This window comes from Lygodium microphyllum, chromosome 21, assembly GCF_053477565.2.
Source record: "Lygodium microphyllum isolate KBCC chromosome 21, Lygodium_microphyllum_v1.1.10, whole genome shotgun sequence".
Classification (NCBI taxonomy): Eukaryota; Viridiplantae; Streptophyta; class Polypodiopsida; order Schizaeales; family Lygodiaceae; genus Lygodium; species Lygodium microphyllum.
This window is the reverse complement of record NC_141155.1, coordinates 66384059-66404338: the sequence shown is the minus strand read 5'-3', so window position 1 is coordinate 66404338 and position 20280 is coordinate 66384059. Positions and strand designations below refer to the sequence as shown.

The 20280-nt window shown below is 42.5% G+C and overlaps 1 protein-coding gene across 1 annotated transcript in view; it reads left to right on the top strand.

The window, feature by feature from the left end:
• Positions 1-18225: 18225 nt before the first annotated feature.
• The window catches only part of DIM1A (Ribosomal RNA adenine dimethylase family protein), a 31068-nt gene continuing 29013 nt past the window's right edge, over positions 18226-20280 (top strand). The window contains exon 1 of the mRNA XM_087661212.1: positions 18226-18595. Within this exon, the coding sequence (XP_087517338.1) occupies positions 18287-18595 (309 nt within the window). The 5' untranslated portion in view covers positions 18226-18286. The remainder of the gene's footprint in view (positions 18596-20280) is intronic.

Below are 20280 nucleotides of genomic sequence, written 5' to 3'. Positions count from 1 at the left end.
AAGCCTAGGAACTCCCGCACTTCTCTTACAGTTTTTAGTACAGGCCATTTTTGGACAGCGTCCACTTTCTTAGGGTCCACTTTGATTCCATCTGCTCCTATGATAAAGCCTAGGAACTCCAATTCTTTCACTGCGAATTCACATTTTTTCGGCTTGGCGTATAACTAATGTTGCCGCAGTTTCTCAAAAACTTGGCGTAAGTGTTGCTTGTGCTCTTCTAAGGTCTTGCTGTAGACTAGGAGGTCATCTATGTAGATAATGACAAAGATATCTATCTCCGGTCTAAAAATTCCATCCATGAGGCCACAAAATGTGCCTGGCCCATTGCTTAGGCCGAACCCTAATACTAACCACTCAAAACTACCATATCGGGTGTGGAAGGCTGTCTTTGGGATATCTTCTTCGGCTATGCGGATTTGGTGGTATCCTGATCTAAGGTCAATCCGACTAAAGTGCTTAGCCCCATGCAGTCTATCTAAGAGGTCTTCCACTAGGGGCATAGGGTATTTGTTCTTTATGGTGATTTTGTTAAGAGCCCTATAATCTACACAGAGTCTAAGTCCCCCATCCTTCTTCTTTACAAACAACACTGGAGCACCAAAGGGGGATTTGCTAGGGCGGATGAATCCTTGTTCTTCTAGTTCATGTAGTTGCTTCTTCAATTCCATGAGCTCAGTGTGGTTCATGCGATAGGGAGCTCGGGCCGGTGGAGAAGACCCTGGAATCAACTCAATCTTGTGATCCACATCTCATCTGGGTGGCAGACCTTTGGGTAGCTCGGCTGGCATTACATCTTTGAATTCTTCAAGTATTTCTGCCACTTCTGTGTTCCTCTTCTGTTGTTTGGGTTTCTTGCCATCTTCTTCTTCTTCTATTGGTCGGATCATACACAGATAGACCATATCTCCTTGTTTGACTGATTTCTCGACTTGCTTTGCACTGCATGTCATGATACGTGGCCTGATGACGGTCCCTTGGACCGGTGCTTTTTGGGTCTGGCCCTTTGGTTGGTTTGCAACTGGTTTCACTGTTTGGCATGATACTCCTGGCTTGTTCTCCTTCATTTGCACCTTGATTGGGGTCCTACCAGGTAGCTGCATTCTTTCGCAGGGTACTCTGATGCCTTCTCCTTGCATATCTAGCATCATTTCATTCACACCCTTACCAAACATTGCAATGACATACTTGTCATAGAATTCTAAGCCTAATATCACTTCAAAATCATCCATGGGGATTACTAAGAAGTTGAGTTTCGCTTTCCACTTGTCGGCTTCCACTTGGACTGCAAAGACTTGTTTTACTTCCTTGGCTTCTCCTTGTGCGAATGTTACTGTTAATCCTTCTGGGGCTTTGGATAGTTTCAATCCATGCTTTGCTGCACACTGTGGTGTCATGAAGTTGTGGGTTGCTCCTGTGTCCACCATGATAGGTTGGTTTCCTTCACCCACTCGACCTTTGATGTATAGATGATGGACTGCCGCTACTCTGGCTGCCATGCATTGGGATCGGGCACTAACTGACCCTACCCTTGGGTGGTCCATGCTCTCTTCACTCCCATTTGGAATTTCCTGGATACGCGGTGGTTGTGGTTCTTCTCCTCCATATGCACAAGCTGCATTCACCCTTGATCCACTCGATGAAGCTGTGTCTTCTATTGGGCATGTGTTTTGGTAGTGTGGACCCCTGCATTTGAAGCATCTGATGCCAGTGGAAGGGCCTGGGGGTCTCCACCATGATGTGTTTAATCCTGCGGGCCCATATGATGTACTAGGGGTTGGCCTGTAGTGATTGTTTCCCCGTCTCCCTGCTGCTCCTCTTGGGACTAATGCGGTTTGGGATATGGCCGTGGTGTTAGTGGTGTTTTGACTCCTTGTATCTGTGAATGCCCCTCTAGGAGCATTGGGCCTTTGGTTCCAGGAGTTGCTGTTGTTGAAGGTGTTGTTGAAGTTGTTGTTGAACCTGTTTTGATTCCCTTGTGCTGTTCTTTTGCCTTCCAGGTCCACCAGTCGTTCGGCCATTCTCATGGCTTCTGCTAAGCTTGTTGGCTCCTGTCTCTCCACATCTCTTCTAGCCCATTCTTGCATTCCAAACAAAAATCCATGTAGCTTAGTGTCAGTATCCATGTTTGGTAGCTGCAGCATGATTTGCCTATATTTGCTGACATATTCTTTCATCTTTCCCTGTGCTTGCTTGAGGTTCCTCCATTCATCTCTCACTTTGAATTTCTCCAGCTTTGGAATAAAGTAGTCCTTCAGTTCTTCCTGGAGTTCTTCCCACGAACAGATTGTGTGGCCCTGCTCCTGTTCTAACAGGTACCAACTGGTAGCGTCCTCCTCCAAGTAAATGGCTGCCACTTCCGCCTTCCTGTCTTCGGTGATTCTGGAATATTTTAAGTACCTATCCACCTCTGCAATCCATTTCTTCAGAACCAACCCATCTCTCTCTCCCTTATACTTGGCGGGTTGGGGTATCTTGAATTTTCCATAATCATCTTCTGAACTACTGCTATCTTCCTCTTCTTTGCAATGGTGCTTCTTCTCCTTCTTCTTGTCTTTCTTTTTGCTTCCTAATTCTACTACTTTCCCCTTCTCCTTCCTTGTATCTTGTGCCCTCCTAGATGACTCCTCTCTACCTGTTCTATCCATCTCCTCTTGCATTCGGTGTCTCCTCTCCTCTTCTTGTTGTTGACTCACCCATTCTCTATAGCCCTGCTCTACTTCTAGTTTTTTCCTCCTTTCTTCCTCTTCCTCTTTCATCTGCATGTTCCTCCATATTGATTCTAGCATGCCTGACATACCATCTATTTGTCTTTCTAGTCCGGCCACCTTCTCCTCTTGGGCCACTCTCCATTCTTGTCCCCTACTCTTCTTCCTATCCTCTAATGTTGGGAGGGTGATGTTCTCCCTTTCTTCCTCCATGTGGTTGGTGGTGGTGTCGACGCAGGGAAGCCGCGTTTTGCCTGTGGTGGTGTGGGTCGTGCCGTGGGGAAGCCGCGTCACGTCTTCAGACGGTGGGATGTCGAGGTTGGGGCGTCACGCCGGGGCGACGCGTCGGGGGGGCGTCGCGACGTGGGACGATGCGACGTGGGGCGACGCGACGTGGGTCGACGCGACGTGGGGCGTCGCGACGTGGGGCGACACGACGTGGGACGTCGCGCTGTGGGTCGTTACGACTTCGATCTCTTTGGGGCACTAGATCTTTCCTCCTGCTTCCGTGAGCACTCCTTCACTCCGAGCAAGAGTTGCTCTGATACCAAGTGTGATAAACCTGCACTCGTTACGCACTCAACATGGCACAGAAAGGTAACACGATATGAGCTCAAGGTATACTCTTGTATTATTCAATCCAAAAGCGGGACAACATAGACACATCCCAGGACTACACCCTCGTGACGCCGCACATAAGAGGGTTCACCATTGGGTATAGGGAATCACACGTAGAGTGGAAACAAGGCAGGGCTTTGAGTCACTACTACTCCCTATATAGGTGCAATCGGTAGCAACGGCATGGTATAGCTACAAAGCCCTTACACTGCGAGGGTCCGCGGGGGGGGGGAGTCCCCCTCGGCCCACAGGGTAGTTACGGTAACCACCATGTGCGATTTGAAGGACTGTTCGTATCCAAGTTTTCAACTACTTGCTCTAGATTTAAGTTTAGTAATAGATCTATGATGTGCTTTTGGCTATGCGTGGTCTCTGGTTGGTTTCAGAATCTACAGGTTAGAATTTTGAACAAATCCAAATTCGGCCCAACAAGTCCGAATTGTAGGGGCCGAATGCCCGATTCGGCCCTTCCGAATGGCCAAGAGCTGAATATAGCTGGTCTGAATTGTTAAATTCGGCCGGTCTGAGTGCATTTGTTTGAGGGCCCAGTGCCCAAGTGGTTCGAAGGCTAAGTGGCCAAGTGGGCCGAGGGCCAAATGATAACTTGTCCGAATGGGGTTGGCCAAGTGGGTCAAGGGTCAAATGGACGAGTCAGGTGGACCGTGTATCAAGTGGTCCAAATACTTCACTCAGATAGCCCGAGTGAAAGTCGTCCGAGTGTAGTTGGCCGAGGGCCGAATACTAAAGGACCGAATGGATTGAGTAGTCTGAGGGCCGAATGTTTGAGTGGTCCAAGGGTCCATTTTGGGACTCGGCCCAGAATCGCCTGTGACGCGTTTTTTAGTCGGACTTCCAAGAATTCGTCGCGTCGAGCGATTGAGGCCTTCCTACCTATTGAGCACCTCCATATCCAAGCTACTCACGTAGGGGAAGGTGTGGAATTACCTGTGCTGGGCAAATAACTTCTAGATGATAAGTTCAAAGCAGGTCCATGCAATGAAGCTCTTTCTCTCTCTCTCTCTCCAGCTCTCCTGAAACCCTGCAATGCAAAATGTGGTCTTCCTTCCCACTCCTGGCCCCTTATTACCCTATCCAAGCCTGCATTCACCTTAATCTTGCTTCCCTTACTAATATTTAACCCAAATTTGCATTTTTTGCTCTTCTTTTCCCTGTTTCAACCTGTTATACAGCAACAGAAAACCCTATTGTGTGCTCCAATGTTTTGCTCCTATCCTTCCTAAATGCAAGAAAAAATCATAAGGGAAACATCGACACTACTCCATCATACTTTCCCAAGTCAAAAAACCAAAAACCTTCTTGCTAAGGAGATCGAATACCTCTTCAAACTCCCTCGCTTCCTACTTATCTACCTCAAGCACTAGTTCGGGGAAAAACCCTACTTCAATGCTCGATTCGAAGCGCACAAGCGCTCAAGGCTTAAATCTATTGGTCCCGGCAACGAAACCAAAATGTAGTGGGAGCTCACGCTCAACTGCCAAGACCCATAGACTGCTTATTGCTTCAAGCATTCCAAGCTAAGCACTAATGGCTACCTCTCACATAGCCAACACGCTATCTATCCATGAGTGTAGTGAGCTTACCTCCATGCCAATCGAGTTACCTCCTCTCCCATGTACTTCGATAGCTCCACGATCCAAGTGTAAGCTTCAAGCAAGCTCCATCCCCAAGCTCCACGCTCCAAGCTCCATTTCCGTGAGCAAGAGAAGAGAAGAGAATAGAAGAGAAGAAGAGAGGAGAAGATTGAGAGCTTCTCCTCCCCGGTCCCTCACCCTCACACTCACTCCCTCTCACCCTCACACACTCACTCCCTCACACTCTCACACTCCCTCTCTCAAGCACAAGCTCAAGCAAGCAAGAACAAGAATAAGAAAAAGAAGAAGAGGAGAGCCACTTTTTGCCACACACAAGAATGAGCTTCTCATTCACTTTTCAACTTTATATAAATCCCTTTTGGATGGTCATCCCCTTATTCCCTTTTTTACATGGCTGGCCATGGCCTAGGCCCTTTTTTCTATTGTCCTCCTATCTTCCTAGCTTCCTTCCTACCGCCCATCTACCTTTACAAATTGCACGAGTGAGAGCTTGTCGCTCTTTAAATTAAATCATGATGCACTTTGCGCCTTTTTTACAAAAGTTTTGACTTGCGCTTTTTCTCATGTGCCTTTCTCCTTGATTTAGGACTTTTCTGCACTTCTTATGTTCCAAATTCTTCTTGGCACACCTTCGTCTTTTGTTTCACTTTTTCCTTGGCCTCGTCTTCTGCTTTAGATTTTTCGGCTTTTCCACCTTGTTCGTTTGAGGGTTGACAACACCATTCAACCTCAAACAGTTGAGGGGATTTCTTGGCCATGTGGGCTATTATAGGTGGTTCATTGCACATTTTGCAGCAAAGGCATTCCCCCTTGCATAAGCTCCTAAGGAAAGATATAGAGTTTACTTGGACCGTTGATTGTGAAGAAGCTTTCAACTCTCTGAAAAAGTGTCTGATTGAAGCATCCATTCTACAACCTCCTAATTGGATGAAGAATTTCCATGCGTATATTAATGCATCTGTCAAAGGACTAGGTGCAGTTTTATGTCAAAAAGGCTCCTCGAAGCTAGATCAACCTATCTACTATGCAAGCTATAAGGTTATCGATCAAGAAAGAAACTACACAATGACAAAGTTCAAATGCCTAACAATGGTGTTTGCCTTGGAGAAATTCCGACACTACATGTTGTCAACGCACTTTAAGCATTATGTGGATCATGAGACCCTATCTTTCCTACTAAATAATACAGATGTTAAAGGTTGAATGATGAGATGGATCCTTATGTTCTAGGAGTTTGACTTTGAAGTGGTTACCAAGCAGGGTTGTTCCCATGTTTTGACCGATCATCTATCCTGAATCCCTCATACTGAAGAAGAGGTATAGGATTATTTAGACCTCCTTGATACTTCCTTGTTTTTGGTCAAAATAGTAACCCCATGGTATGCATGCATTGCCAACCTATTGGCTACACAACACTACCCCTCGACATCTCTAGCAGATAGAAGAAAAAGCTTTTGTTGGAATTAGTCTCCCTATACTTTGCTAGGTGGCTTTTTGTAAAAGAGGCAAAGATAAAGTGCTGTGAAGATGCGTGGCAGGAGACAAGATCAGGATAGTGCTAAAAGCATGCCATGATGAGCCTTATGGCGAACACTTTGTGGGAGAAGCAATAACGAGAAAGGCCCTACTCATAGGTTATTGGTGGCCTACACTTCATAAAGATGCCTATGACTACTACAAAGATTATGATGCTTGTCAATGATGGTGGATGGAAAAGCCTACCAAATATAGTGGTATGCTAGTTTAGCCCATTCTTCCTCTAAAGTCGATCGAGAAGTGGGACATCAACTTTGTCAACCTCCCATTGAGCTGTCAACCAAGTAGAATCGATATATCTTGGTATGTACAGACTATGTGACAAAGTAGTGTAAAGCCAAAGCTCTCAAACGAGATGATGGTAATAGCATGGCCTTGTTTCTGTATGAGAATATCATCACTCACTTTGGTAGTCTCTTAAAGCTGGTCATGTGACAAATGCACTCACTTTCTAAACAATATTATGGAAGAGCTAACAAAGCTTTACAAAATTTTCCATCGTAAGTCCACAACCTACTATCCTAGAGAGCCAATGGCCAAGTCAAAGTTACCAATCGTATCCTTTTGCTTGATCCTAACAAGGACTATTATTGCACATCGTCGTGATTTGGATGATCGACTTATAGAGGCTCTTTGGGTGTATAGAACCTCTTATAACACCTTTTTAGCCGATATACGACACAGAAGTAGTCTTCCCTATCAAGTTTGAGCTACCCTCTTTACGAGTGGCTATCACAGAGCACTTGGGAGATAATGAGTCCCTACAACACCACCTTCTACACTTGGAATGTTTGGATGAAATATGACAGATGGCCTTACAGTGTATGGAAGCCACACAGGCTCCGACGAAACGCTTACTATGACAGCTTCCTCAAGCATAAAGAATTCAAGAAAGGTGACCTAGTCCTCACCTATGATTCAAGATTTTGCAGGTTTTTAGGAAAATCCAATAGTGCTAGATGGGTTCCTACAAAGTCCTAGCAATCAATCCTAATGGCTCTATCCAAGTGCAAGCAATGGCCTCTGATAATCACTTCCTTATCAATGGCTATCGCCTAAAGAAGTACTTCCCTCCTTGGGGATCATGACACTCACTAACACTCACTCTCTCACGTGGACGTCACTCACTCTTGCCTCTGATACTGTTACTACTACTGACGTGGAGATTACGGAGAGTCAGGTCCCTCTCTCAATTAGGAGCCTATCATACACAATCATTCTTGTGAACAACCTTGTGGCACCCATTGCTTGAGAGGCCGGAGAAAGAGTCGGAGAGTGAGTTGAGTGAAAGACCAATAACATCCATCACAAGCTCGCTGACACGCAACCTCTCAAACTAGCCGTTGAGAATGAGGTGACAAATTCGATTTATATGGAGAGGGGAACATAGGAGGTTGCTCTATCAAAATCGACATGCTATTATCCCATCTCTTGAGAAGGAAGAGAGAGAGGGAGACAAGGAGAAAGATAGAGGAATATATATATATATACATATATCTAGAGGACCCATGGACCATCATCTCTATCATCGGTAGTCATGCCATCAATGTGAACCTCATCAACAACATTATCTCACTTTCCAAAAGATCTTCAATCTTCTCATCACTAGTTTGATCCCATTCTAGTTCCCATCAAACTACTTCTCCCTTTGCCCATTGAAGCAATAAGAAGAGCTTTTGACGAGCATATGAGAACCAAGGGCTTACGAGAAGGAAGAATGGGAGCAAAGAGTGATAAATGGCACTGAAGAGAAGCACCTAAAGTTTAGGGTATGCAATTGATGCTATATCAACAACATCTAATGCTGCACAAGCATTCCAGCAACCTCGGAACCATCTTAAAGTTTAAAATGAATTGTGTGTATGCGAGTAGAAATATCCTCTTAGCTTTGGAATGGTAGATTGATAAATTGAAAGAGTATTGGACTTTACAATGACCACTGGGCAATAACTCATCATCAATCGTAATGATAAAGAGGGTGATGCCATTTGTCCCCTCAATTCCACCTCCCATCCTTACTTTGCTACCTTCTCATCTAATCTAGCCGCAAAGGTGGCGTGGATGGTTCTAACAAGTAATGTTCTAACCTTGTGGAAAAAAAAAATGGTTATGTGAGAAAATGACTTTAGTCCTTGTCATGCTGACCTACCCTTCGAGAAAAGGTGGAAACACCCTTGGAAGTAGGGTAAAGAAAAAAGAAAAAAAAGTTGCTATTAGAGCAAAGGAAAAAATTAGGTGAAATAACAACAGGCCTCACTCCACAAAAAGGTGGCAAACACCATTGGGCGGGAAACTAGCTATGGAAAAGGTGGTAACATCCCGCAGTCTCGAGTAGTTGATTCCTAAGTCCAACTTCCAAGATCCAGTTCCAAAGAAGTCTCCCTTGGTGCACTGTGTCCTGCGACTCTCTGCAAAGTATCTGTCTCCTTTAGCATATGACATGTTCCTATGTTCCAACATAAGTTCTTGATCTATTGGCTACCTCCTTGGGTACACCTTTCCATCAATAGATCAATTTTGGCATCATCAACAAGTCTAGCTAATCTTCATCAACAACCCCTATCCTAACCAGATGGGGATGTGAGTATGGGTTGCCTTCTTTTGAATCTCTCAATCGAGTGTGAGACAAAGGGTGGGGTGGGTGATCAATCCTTGCCCTTTAAATCCAAATGAGAGGTGAGATGTGTGAATGGAGCATTGCATACATGGGTTGGACCTCTCAATGCACATATGGACTAGGGCTATTCCCTCATCGCATAACATGCCACTCTATTCTATGCACTATACTGCAAGGCTTCGTGGCATGCCTTCTTGCACCTGTGCCATAGGGGTTGGAACACACAGAGACACCATCAATTGTACATGTTGGCATACTTCCTCTGCATTCTTCCCCTTGTCGATTAATTGGTTATGTGAGAAAATAATTTTGGTCCTTGTCATGTTGATCTACTCTTTGAGAAAAGGTGGAAACACCCTTGGAAGTAGGGTAAAGAATAAAGAAAAATAAACTATTATTAGAGCAAATGAAGAAATTCCATGCCATAACAATAGATCTCACTCCACAAAAAGGTGCCAAACACCCTTGGGCAGGAAGCTAGCCATGGAAAAGGTGGTAACATCCCGCAGTCCAGAGAAGTTGATTCCTGAGTCAAACTTTCGGGATTCAATTCCAAAGAAGTCTCCCTTAGTGCACTGCGTCCTGCGACTCTCTACAAAGTATCAGTCTCCTTTAGCATATGATATGTTCCTATGTTCCAACATAAGTTCTTGATCTATTGGCTACCTCCTTGGGTACACCTTTCCATCAATAAATCAATTTTGGCATCATCAACAAGTCTAGCTAATCTTCATCAACAACCCCTATCCTAACTAGATGGGGATGTGAGTATGGGTTGCCTTCTTTTGAATCTCTCAATCGAGTGTGAGACAAAGGGTGGGGTGGGTGACCAATCCTTGCCCTTTAAATCCAAATGAGAGGTGAGATGTGTGAATGGAGCATTGCATACATGGGTTGGACCTCTCAATGCACACATGGACTAGGGCTATTCCCTCACCACATGACATGCCACTCTATTCTATGCACTATACTGCAAGGCTTCGTGGCATGCCTTCTTGCACCTGTGCCATAGGGGTTGGAACACACTAAGACACCATCAATTGTACATGTTGGCATACTTCCTCTGCATTCTTCCCCTTGTCGATTAATTGGTTATGTGAGAAAATAAATTTGGTCCTTGTCATGTTGACCTACTCTTTGAGAAAAGGTGGAAACACCCTTGGAAGTAGGGTAAAGAATAAAGAAAAATAAACTGTTATTAGAGCAAAGGAAGAAATTCCATGCCATAATAATAGACCTCACTCCACAAAAAGATGCCAAACACCCTTGGGCAAGAAGCTAGCTATGGAAAAGGTGGTAACATCCCACAGTCCTGAGTATTTGATTCCTGAGTCAAACTTCCAGGATCCAATTCTTAGTGCACTGTGTCCTGCGACTCTCTGCAAAGTATCTGTCTCCTTTAGCATATGACATATTCCTATGTTCCAATATAAGTTATTGATCTATTGGCTACCTCCTTGGGTATACCTTTCCATCAATAGATCAATTTTGGCATCATCAACAAGTCCAGCTAATCTTCATCAACAACCCCTATCCTAACCAGATGGGGATGTGAGTATGGGCTACCTTCTTTTGAATCTCTCAAATAAGTGTGAGACAAAGGGTGGGGTGGGTGACCAATCTTTGCTCTTTAAATCCAAATGAGAGGTGAGATGTGTGAATGGAGCATTGCATACACGGGTTGGGCCTCTCAATGCACACATGGACTGGGCCTATTCCCTCACCACACGACATGCCACTCTATTCTATGCACTATACTACAAGGCTTCCTGGCATGCCTTCTTGCACCTATGCCATAGGCGTTGGAACACACCGAGGCACCATCAATTGTACATGTTGTCACTTCCTCTACATTCTTCCCCTTGTCAATATTGGTTATGTGAAAAAATGACTTTGGTCCTTGTCATGTTGACCTACTCTTTGAGAAAAGGTGGAAACACCCTTGTAGGGCAAAGAACCAAAAAAAAAAAAAAAAAAAAAAACTGTTATTAGAGCAAATGAAGAAATTCCATGCCATAACAACAAGTCTCACTCCACGAAAAGGTGGCAAACACCCTTGGGCAGGAATCTGGCTATGGAAAAGGTGGTAACATCCCATAGTCCAAAGTAGTTGATTCCCGAGTCAAACTTCAAGGATCCAATTTCAAAGAAGTCCCCCTTGGTGCACTATGTCATGCGACTCTCTGCAAAGTATCTGTCTTCTTTAGCATATGATATGTTCCTATGTTCCAACATAAGTTAATGATCTATTAGTTATCCCCTTGGGTACACCTTTCCATCAATAGATAAAAATTTACATCATCAACAAGTCTAGCTAATCTTCATCAACAACCCCTATCCTAACCGGATGGGGATGTGATTATAGGCTACCTTCTTTTGAATCTCTCAATCGAGTGTGAGAAAATGGTGGGGTGGATGACCAATCCTTTCCTTTTAAATCCAAATGAAAGGTGAGATGTGTGAATGGAGCATTGCATGCATGGGTTGGGCCTCTCAATGCACACATGGATTGGGCATATTCCCTCACCACATGACATGCCACTCTATTCTATTCACTATATTGCAAGGCTTCCTGGCATGCCTTCTTGCACCTATGCCATAGGGGTTGGAACACACCGAGGCACCATCAATTGTACATGTTGGCATACTTCCTCTGCATTTTTCCCCTTGTCAATTTCTGAATCGGGTAGTACGAGATATGGGGATTTTCTTCTTCCTCTTTGAGTGGTGTGAGCCATGGAGCGAGCAACTTATCTATCATTGTTATACGAGTGGTCATTTTTTCTAAGTGCAATATTCTTCAATGCCAACAACTTAACCATTTTTCATCAATATTGCTACCTCCCTAGGTGATGTTTCATGGTGCTTGCCATGTTGAATGAGTGCTGTGGCAAGCCATGGTACCGCCTGCATTCATGAATATGATATGTGTTTCATGTCTGAGTATGTTTCCTGAATATTCTGTGCATATAATGGCTATAAATTCATTCAAGAAGTTCTTATTCTTGAAGAATTCAATTTCTTCAAAAGTTTTCAATGATGTGGATTCAAGGCAGATTGTTCAGGTTTCATCTTCCAATTTGAAGTTCTTACTTCTAATTTAGGTTGAAATTTTCAGATCTCTAATCATTTCGAGAGTTTCAAGATGAAGCCATCATACCAGGATTTTAGGATGGCATATTCATAAAGAAAGGCAGTCATGAAGTTGGAAGATAAGAAATATCTCATCTACAATTTTTAGGACAGCATATTGCTGTGAACAATTATGTTGTGTACTATATGTCTGCATGTCATTCTTGCAAATCAAGTGCTGTTTATGGTGGCTGATCTCAATTCAAGCAGTAAAGGGGCTTTAATATTCAGGACAGTGTGTTTTTTCTAGTCAATTATGCTGTCTCCAACAAGTTTAGCAAACAGAAATGGTAACCTGAACTACAAGAAGTTCTAGGAATAGCTTGAATTGCAATAATTTTAGGTAGTTACTTGAATTGTAGGAATTTCAGGCAGCTACTTGAACTACAAGAAAAGGCAATTACTTGAATTGTAGGAATTTCAGGCTGGTTACTTGAGTTGCAAGATGGAAATAACAGGCATAACCTGAATTGTAGGAAAGATAGGAGGAAGCTTGATAAAATTGAGAGGTCTAGCCAACAAAGGAGTTTTGAGTCATTTTTCAAAGAATAACTTGAATATTATAGGTTGAAGATCTACTACTCCATCATTGGAGAAGTTAGAAGGTTGACTCAAAGAAAAGCAGGTTCTTTTTAAGCTTTAGATATGCTTCATTATGGGTAAATCTAAGAAGAAGGAAAAGAGGTGCAAAGTATGCTTTGAGCATGGACATACTTCAAAGTGTTGTCCATATGTTCATGAGTCCTGTGAAAGAGGGAAGTCCTGTAAGTATTTATGCATGGTTGATCTGTGTGAGCAGTTTAATGTGTGTCCCAATAAGTTCTCTTAAGCAACAAAGAAAGGGTCGGGTTCAAGACTTGATAGAGCATGGGAAAAACTAACTTCTTTTGAGACTGTACTTGATGATGCTTATGAATGGCATTATGATTATGAAGGCCAGAAGGTTAAGTCTTGCTCAAGTTTGAAGCAGGTTTAGAGATTGCTTAGAGCACTTGAGAAGCTCAAGGAGAAGTATTATGATGTTTTGGATTCAGATCATGATTCAAGTTCAAGTGATGATGATGACCGCTACCCTTCACCTATGGTTTTGCCAAAGATTGAGGCTGAGGGAGTAAGAGAGGACACGAGCCAAAGCAACCAAGAATCCTCGAGTACCCCAAACCCAACACAGGAGCTTACCAATGGGAGAGTGGAGCATCACACACTTTACATCGACAATTTGAGGGTATTTTCCATACTATGGAGCCTTGCCAACTGCTATAATTAATCTCAAATCTCTTTTACTAAAGAGGAAAGAAGTGATGAAGTTATCATTAAGGAAGCTGATTAGCCTGGTGATCAAGAATATCAGTTGCATATTCAAGAAGATGATGTTGTCATAGATGACAAGCATGAGGATTATGGTTTTCTTAATGAAGATGCTATTATGGATTATTTTCTTGGTTCTCTTACTGGCTTTGAGAAAGATTATGTAGCAAGGGAGTCAGATTTCACTAAAGAGGCTTTACAAGCACTTGAAATGCAACTCATGTAGTGCAAAATCCATCGTCTTTTAATGTATTTTTTTAGCATACCTATATTTTCAGCATGCTGAATACTATTCCAAGTAATTTCATTGTTCAACCTAAAGATATTTAGCCAATTTTCACTGTTGTAAATTTTCAAGCTTATTGCATGTATGAGCAATTTTAGAACAACAAACTATTCAATCTGTCAGGACAGCATTCAGGCAATTTTCCTGAATTTCAAGATAGATTAAGGAATGAGGAGAATAAATTAAATTAGGACTCAAGAAGATGTTATCCTAAAAATAAACTCAAAGGGATACCTGAAAATTAGTAAGTTGGTCATACTGCAGTTTATGACTGTTCAGGACATCATCTTGGAGACTTTTTGGCAAGGAAGGAGCAGTCTAAACTTCAGGGAAGTACTAGGACTAAATTGGATAAATTATTTTAGAATTCTAGAGCTATGTATCCTAATCTTAAGCAATAGAAAATTTCCCAAAATTAGGGTACTGAAGAATTTGAGCTTGTAGTGGACAATGAAGATGTGGATGATCAAGACGATGATCAAGATGTTAATGTTTTAGTTCAATATGATATTTTTGAAGTTTTTAAGTATTCTAATCAATTTGGAGATGAAGTTGAAGCCAATAGAATTATGCAAGTACCTACAATAGTGGATATCTATGTAGTTGATGTTTTGGCTCAGGAATGGCTGATATTGTTTAGGATAAGCATTTTTTGAGCATAGCAATTATGATTCTTGATGAGTTGGATGACATTTCTAGAAGTATATTGTAGTTTTGTCTATCAAGAAGTGTTCAAGTTCTTTACTTGTAAGATGATTTTTCAGGTTTGTTGGTAATGTCAGAATTATAGTATGAATTGCAGCAACTTGAATCCCTACAAGGACTGGGCCTATTCCCTCACCACACGACATGCCACTCTATTCTATGCACTATAGTGCAAGGCTTCCTGGCATGCCTTCTTGCACCTATGCCATAGGGGTTGGAACACACCAAGGCACCATCAATTGTACATGTTGGCATACTTCCTCTGCATTCTTCCCCTTGTCGATTAATTGGTTATGTGAGAAAATAAATTTGGTCCTTGTCATGCTGACTTATTCTTCGAGAAAAGGTGGAAACAATAAAGGGAAAAAAAACTGTTATTAGAGCAAAGGAAGAAATTCTATGCCATAACAACAGGCCTCACTCCACAAAAAGGTGGCAAACACCCTTGGGCAGGAATCTGGCTATGGAAAAGGTGGTAACATCCCCCCGTCCAGAGTAGTTGATTCCTAAGTCAAACTTCCAGGATCCAGTTCCGAATAAGTCTCCCTTGGTGCACTGTGTCCTGCGACTCTCTGCAAAGTATCTGTCTCCTTTAGCATATGACATGTTCCTATGTTCCAATATAAGTTCTTGATCTATTGGCTACCTCCTTGGGTATACCTTTCCATCAATAGATCAATTTTGGCATCATCAACAAGTCTAGCTAATCTTCATCAACAACCCCTATCCTAACCAGATGGGGATGTGAGTATGGGCTACCTTCTTTTGAATCTCTCAAACAAGTGTGAGACAAAGGGTGGGGTGGGTGACCAATCCTTGCCCTTTAAATCGAAATGAAAGGTGAGATGTGTGAATGGAGCATTGCATGCACGGATTGGGCCTCTCAGTGCACACATGGACTGGGTCTATTCCCTCACCACATGACATGCCACTCTATTCTATTCACTATATTGCAAGGCTTCCTAGCATGCCTTCTTGCATCTATGCCATAGGGGTTGGAACACACCGAGGCACCATCAATTGTACATGTTGGCATACTTCCTCTGGATTTTTCCCCTTGTCAATTTCTGAATCGAGTAGTACGAGATATGGGGATTTTTCTTCTTCCTCTTTGAGTGGTGTGAGCCATGGGGCGAGCAACTTATCTATCATTGTTATATGAGTGGTCATTTTGCTGAGTGTAATAATCTTCAACACCAACAACTTAACCATTTTTCATCAATATTTGCTACCTCCCTAGGTGATGTTCCATGGTCCTTGCCATGTTGAACAAGTGCTGTGGTGAGCCATGGTACCTCCTGTACCAAATGACTTTGACTCCCCAATGCATCGACAACGATCCACATCGATCAACTAAATGGGCCAAGTGTTTCTAACCCTATCTCTTGTGTTTATTTATGTGTATGATATGTTTTAAGTGTGGGGACACAAGGGTGCAAGTCATGGTTGAGTACTATGCCCTTGCTGATTAGACAAACTAATTTGTTCACATTTTAAGTGTGGGGACGCATCCCTCCGCATCTTATTTGCATATATTAATGAACACCCCACTCTTTGATCCTTAAACGATATCATATTTTATTTATGTTATGTTGAGGTCCCTGTCCCCCCACCCATCTTATTCTACCCCATTCCCATGGTCTTTCATTGCCCTTTCATATTTTTTATAATTTGTTGATCTTTCATGTGAACACACCTTGCGATCACCAAAATTAAACTTTGACATAGTCCAGTTCATCCCTTTGAACTGGCCACTTTTTCTTTTACTTCCCTCTATTTTGAATGGTTCATCAATTATTAATTTTTGAAGAATTTTACGCGAATTTGATGTGTTTCTATGCAAATGTGCCTTTCTAGCATTAGAAGTACAGTTTGACATGATAGGCCCGATCTTCCCTTGCTCTTAAACACTTTTTCTTTTTATAGCCCATATTTCTGATGTACAAATTTATAATTGTTTATTTTTGTGTGTATATGGGTCTTTTCATATGCGGTTTTTACTATTTTTACATGTGAATGTGCTCTTCTTTTCATCAAAATGGCATCTTGCTTAGATAGCCTCGAGTTGCTAGTCTCACCGAACATTTTTCCTTTTTCCTCCTCATTCAAGAGCCCACAAAATTATTATTTTTATTTTTTAATTGTGTTTTCCTCCATATTTTTGACATTTTTTCATGCAAATGTGCCTTTTTTCCACTAGAACCGTATTTTGCCGTGTCAGCCCTATTGACATCTTCTTTAAAATGCACAATGGTCTGTTTCTGATGTTTATAACCATTCGTTCACCACAAAAATCAGACCACCTCTCTACAAAATTAGCACAGAAGAAATTGAAATAACACTTTGATTCACATGCAACAAGGATACGGAAGCAAGGATACAAACATATCACAATCTAGTTGTTGTTGTTGCCAAATCCAAACTTCAAGGTGGCACAATAATCCAACAAAATCCCGACGAATAGAAAGCACACAACATAGAATGATATCAACAAGAATCAACTTGCACACAACAATAAGAACAATACAACGTAAGCTTTAGTTGTTGAGAATGAAGAAAACACGTGTGTAGTTGCCATTTTTAGTAGCTAGCTCCTACTTTTGCATTTGAAAAGTGAGTACAGTCCTTCCACAATAATCCTTGGCAGACAAAAATAATGAGATTGCATCCTAAAGCAAAGTGATGATCTAGCATACCAATCACCCTTAGCCATGAACAAGGATAATCCTTTTTAGGAAAGTCCTATTTGAAGACTTTAGGAGTCACTACTCTTCTAATTCAAATAAATTATAGGGGGGAAAAATATACTACCTTAAACATAACACACATTGCACATGCTTCTGTTTTTCACATATTTTGTTGGAAAAGCAACCAATATAAATGAATATTTTTTCAAATTCAAGTCTTAGAAACAACTCTTCAACCCCCCTTTTGAACAAATGCTTTGAAAGGCCCTCTTAGGAGGAGTTAGGTTGAAAAAAAAAGGGGCAATGCTCATGCGCATGATACTTTGTACATTTGGCAAACACTTGCTAGCCGGTCAATTATTAGGCTAAGTTGCTAACTAGATGGGCAACCCTCTCCTAGAGAGTTAGGCCCGGTTCAGACTGTGCGGACGGCCACACAAGTGCAGGCTCGTGATGCTGATGTGTTGAAAAGGGATTCGTGAAGATGATTTCCGTGCGAAGATATACATGTTCGACCTTAATGTATAGGACAAGGCCCAAGGGATTCGTGAAGATGATTTCCGTGCGAAGATATACATGTTCGACCTTAATGTATAGGACAAGGCCCATTACCTTTTCGAAATAAAAAGGAGCCATGAGTTTTGAACCACAATCAAGATCGTGCATGCTCTATCTAGCCACATAAACCAACAATCCAAGCAAGAACTTGTGATACTTATGGGCGACCGTTAGATATATTCACACACAGTGCAAAAAAAGCGTGCATATGTCTGCCATTGTCTGAACCGGGCCTTAGTCACATTAGCTACAGCAAACTTCGTGCTCGAAAATTTCAAAATTTCACCTCAAACTTTTTCCGAAATCAGAAAAAATTATTTAAAATTAGATTTAAAAATTTATGTAATATTATGCCTTATCTTAAAAAATTGATGTGACATTCAATTTAATAAAATTTTATTTTCAAACCTTAAGAAACCCCCTCCCCCCTATCTCTCTTTCTCTCTCTCGCCGCCCCCCGCCCCCGCCCTCGCCCCCCGCCCCCCGGTGCCCCGTGTGTCCGTGTCTGTGTGTTGAGTGGGATGGCTGGCGGCAAGGCCAGGAAGACGAAGCCTCCTGCTGCTCAGAGGCACGCAGGCGGAGGGGGTATCGAGTTCCAGAAGGCCAAAGGCCAGCACATCCTCAAGAACCCCCTGGTCGTGCAGAGCATAGTGCAGAAGGCGGGCCTCAAGAGCACGGACGTGGTGCTGGAGATCGGGCCTGGGACTGGAAACCTCACAATGAAGCTCCTTGAGGTCGCCAAGAAGGTCATCGCAGTCGAGCTCGACCCCCGCATGGTCCTCGAGCTCCAACGCAGAGTCCAGGGCACTCCCCATGCGCATCAACTGCAGGTAAATATATTTTGCTCTGATCTTTTTTATATTTATTGAAAGTTGTGGGAAATCACGATGCTTTCTGCAGTCTTCGTTGCTGTAAGTTCATCACAATCTGCGTTCCCTGGTGCTTTGGTATAGGTGCACAAAAAGTTTTGGACCCCACTCTAGTTCTCACATTATGACTTTGTGATAATATCATGAGGTTCTGTGAAGGAGGGACCCCATAGCTTGCTAGGTGCAGTTGGGAGTAGGGGGACTGTCTGCCCTCCCTTAGGGACCACATACGTAGCTAGCTGCAGTTGGGGGCTGCTGGTCCTTTTTTTTTTTGGGGTATTTGATATTTAACTGAATTTACTGGTTGCCGGCCCCTTTTTTTAGAATTTAGAATTTAACCGAATTTACTGGATGTAGTTGCAATGAGGAATGCGGCGTAGGTGAATATATAGCCTACAGAATAATGTGCCAATAACAGCAGTCCCAATTAGAGTTGGGATTATTGGATGTTATACAAGGTGTGGGGCGGCAGCCCCCTTCCCCTAGCCACACCTAGCTAGGCATGCAATGCCTCTGAGCAAAAGCTTATGATGCTTGAACACTAGGAAAATGTCTAAAACTTATTGTGGTTGGTAGTAATAGACTATGATAGTGCATCGGTGAGATGCATGCAAACCTCAAGATTGAAGATTTAACTTGAAATTTTATTTGGGAGGGTAATCTTAGAGGAGTACTTATTTCTTAGCCAAATTGTGCCATTTCTAGAAGTGTAGTTCTTCATGAAAGGTTAGTAGCTTCTTTGTCTTATTATTTAAAGGTTAACTTTAAGAGACCCTTTTTAGGGTGTTGCAACCTTTAAAATTGAGTTTATATTGCAAGGACACACACACACACACACACACACACACACACACACATATACATACCATGTTATTGCTGTAATATAATGTGTGTTTAAGGGATAGGAATTGCCATCTTCTATTTTAGCGATATACATTTCATGGGTGTTTGGGCATTTATTACGCTCTTGCTTCTGCTTCCTCGTGCTTTCACTGGGGCCTCACCCTTCAATTGGTATGAAAGTCAACCATTTGAGGAGTTTCATTGAGCATTCCTTCAACCCTTGACAAAAGCTTCAGCTTGAAGGTTTCATGACAGTTTGGTTCTCTTCTTCTCAAGCTATGCATTGTGCTTCCACTTTTTCCTGGCTTGTTCCCATGTATTGAGGCGTGTTCCAAAGGCCCTTCGGATCTCATTAATAATTGCCCAAGGATCTAAAGTGAGTAGCAAGACCAGTAAACACACTAGGCAGCTCAGCGTGATTTGCACTTGGCTGTCCAACCCCTCTCTTTGGCAGTCTGCACCTCTTCTACAGCTCTTGGACCCCTTCGGCAATCAGTTAAATACTTGAGAATCACTCCAGTATTTCTTGGTTGCACTTGGCTCCTTCCTTGAGATGAAATACCTCAGCCATTGACTGTGGAATAGTGCAGGCCTGCTGTAAACACTCTAGGACAGCATGTATTAAGCTTCTCATTGTTTATGTGATGCCTTTGGAGTTGGCATTGATGCCCGAATGTTATGGTAATGTAATGAGGTGTTCATTGGCTTCATTTGAGCTCAAATAGCTTAGCATGTGCAAGGTTTTACTGTTGTATAATGTTTGGGCAGCAAGCTTTTAATTGGGAAAGTTATGCCTATTGAGG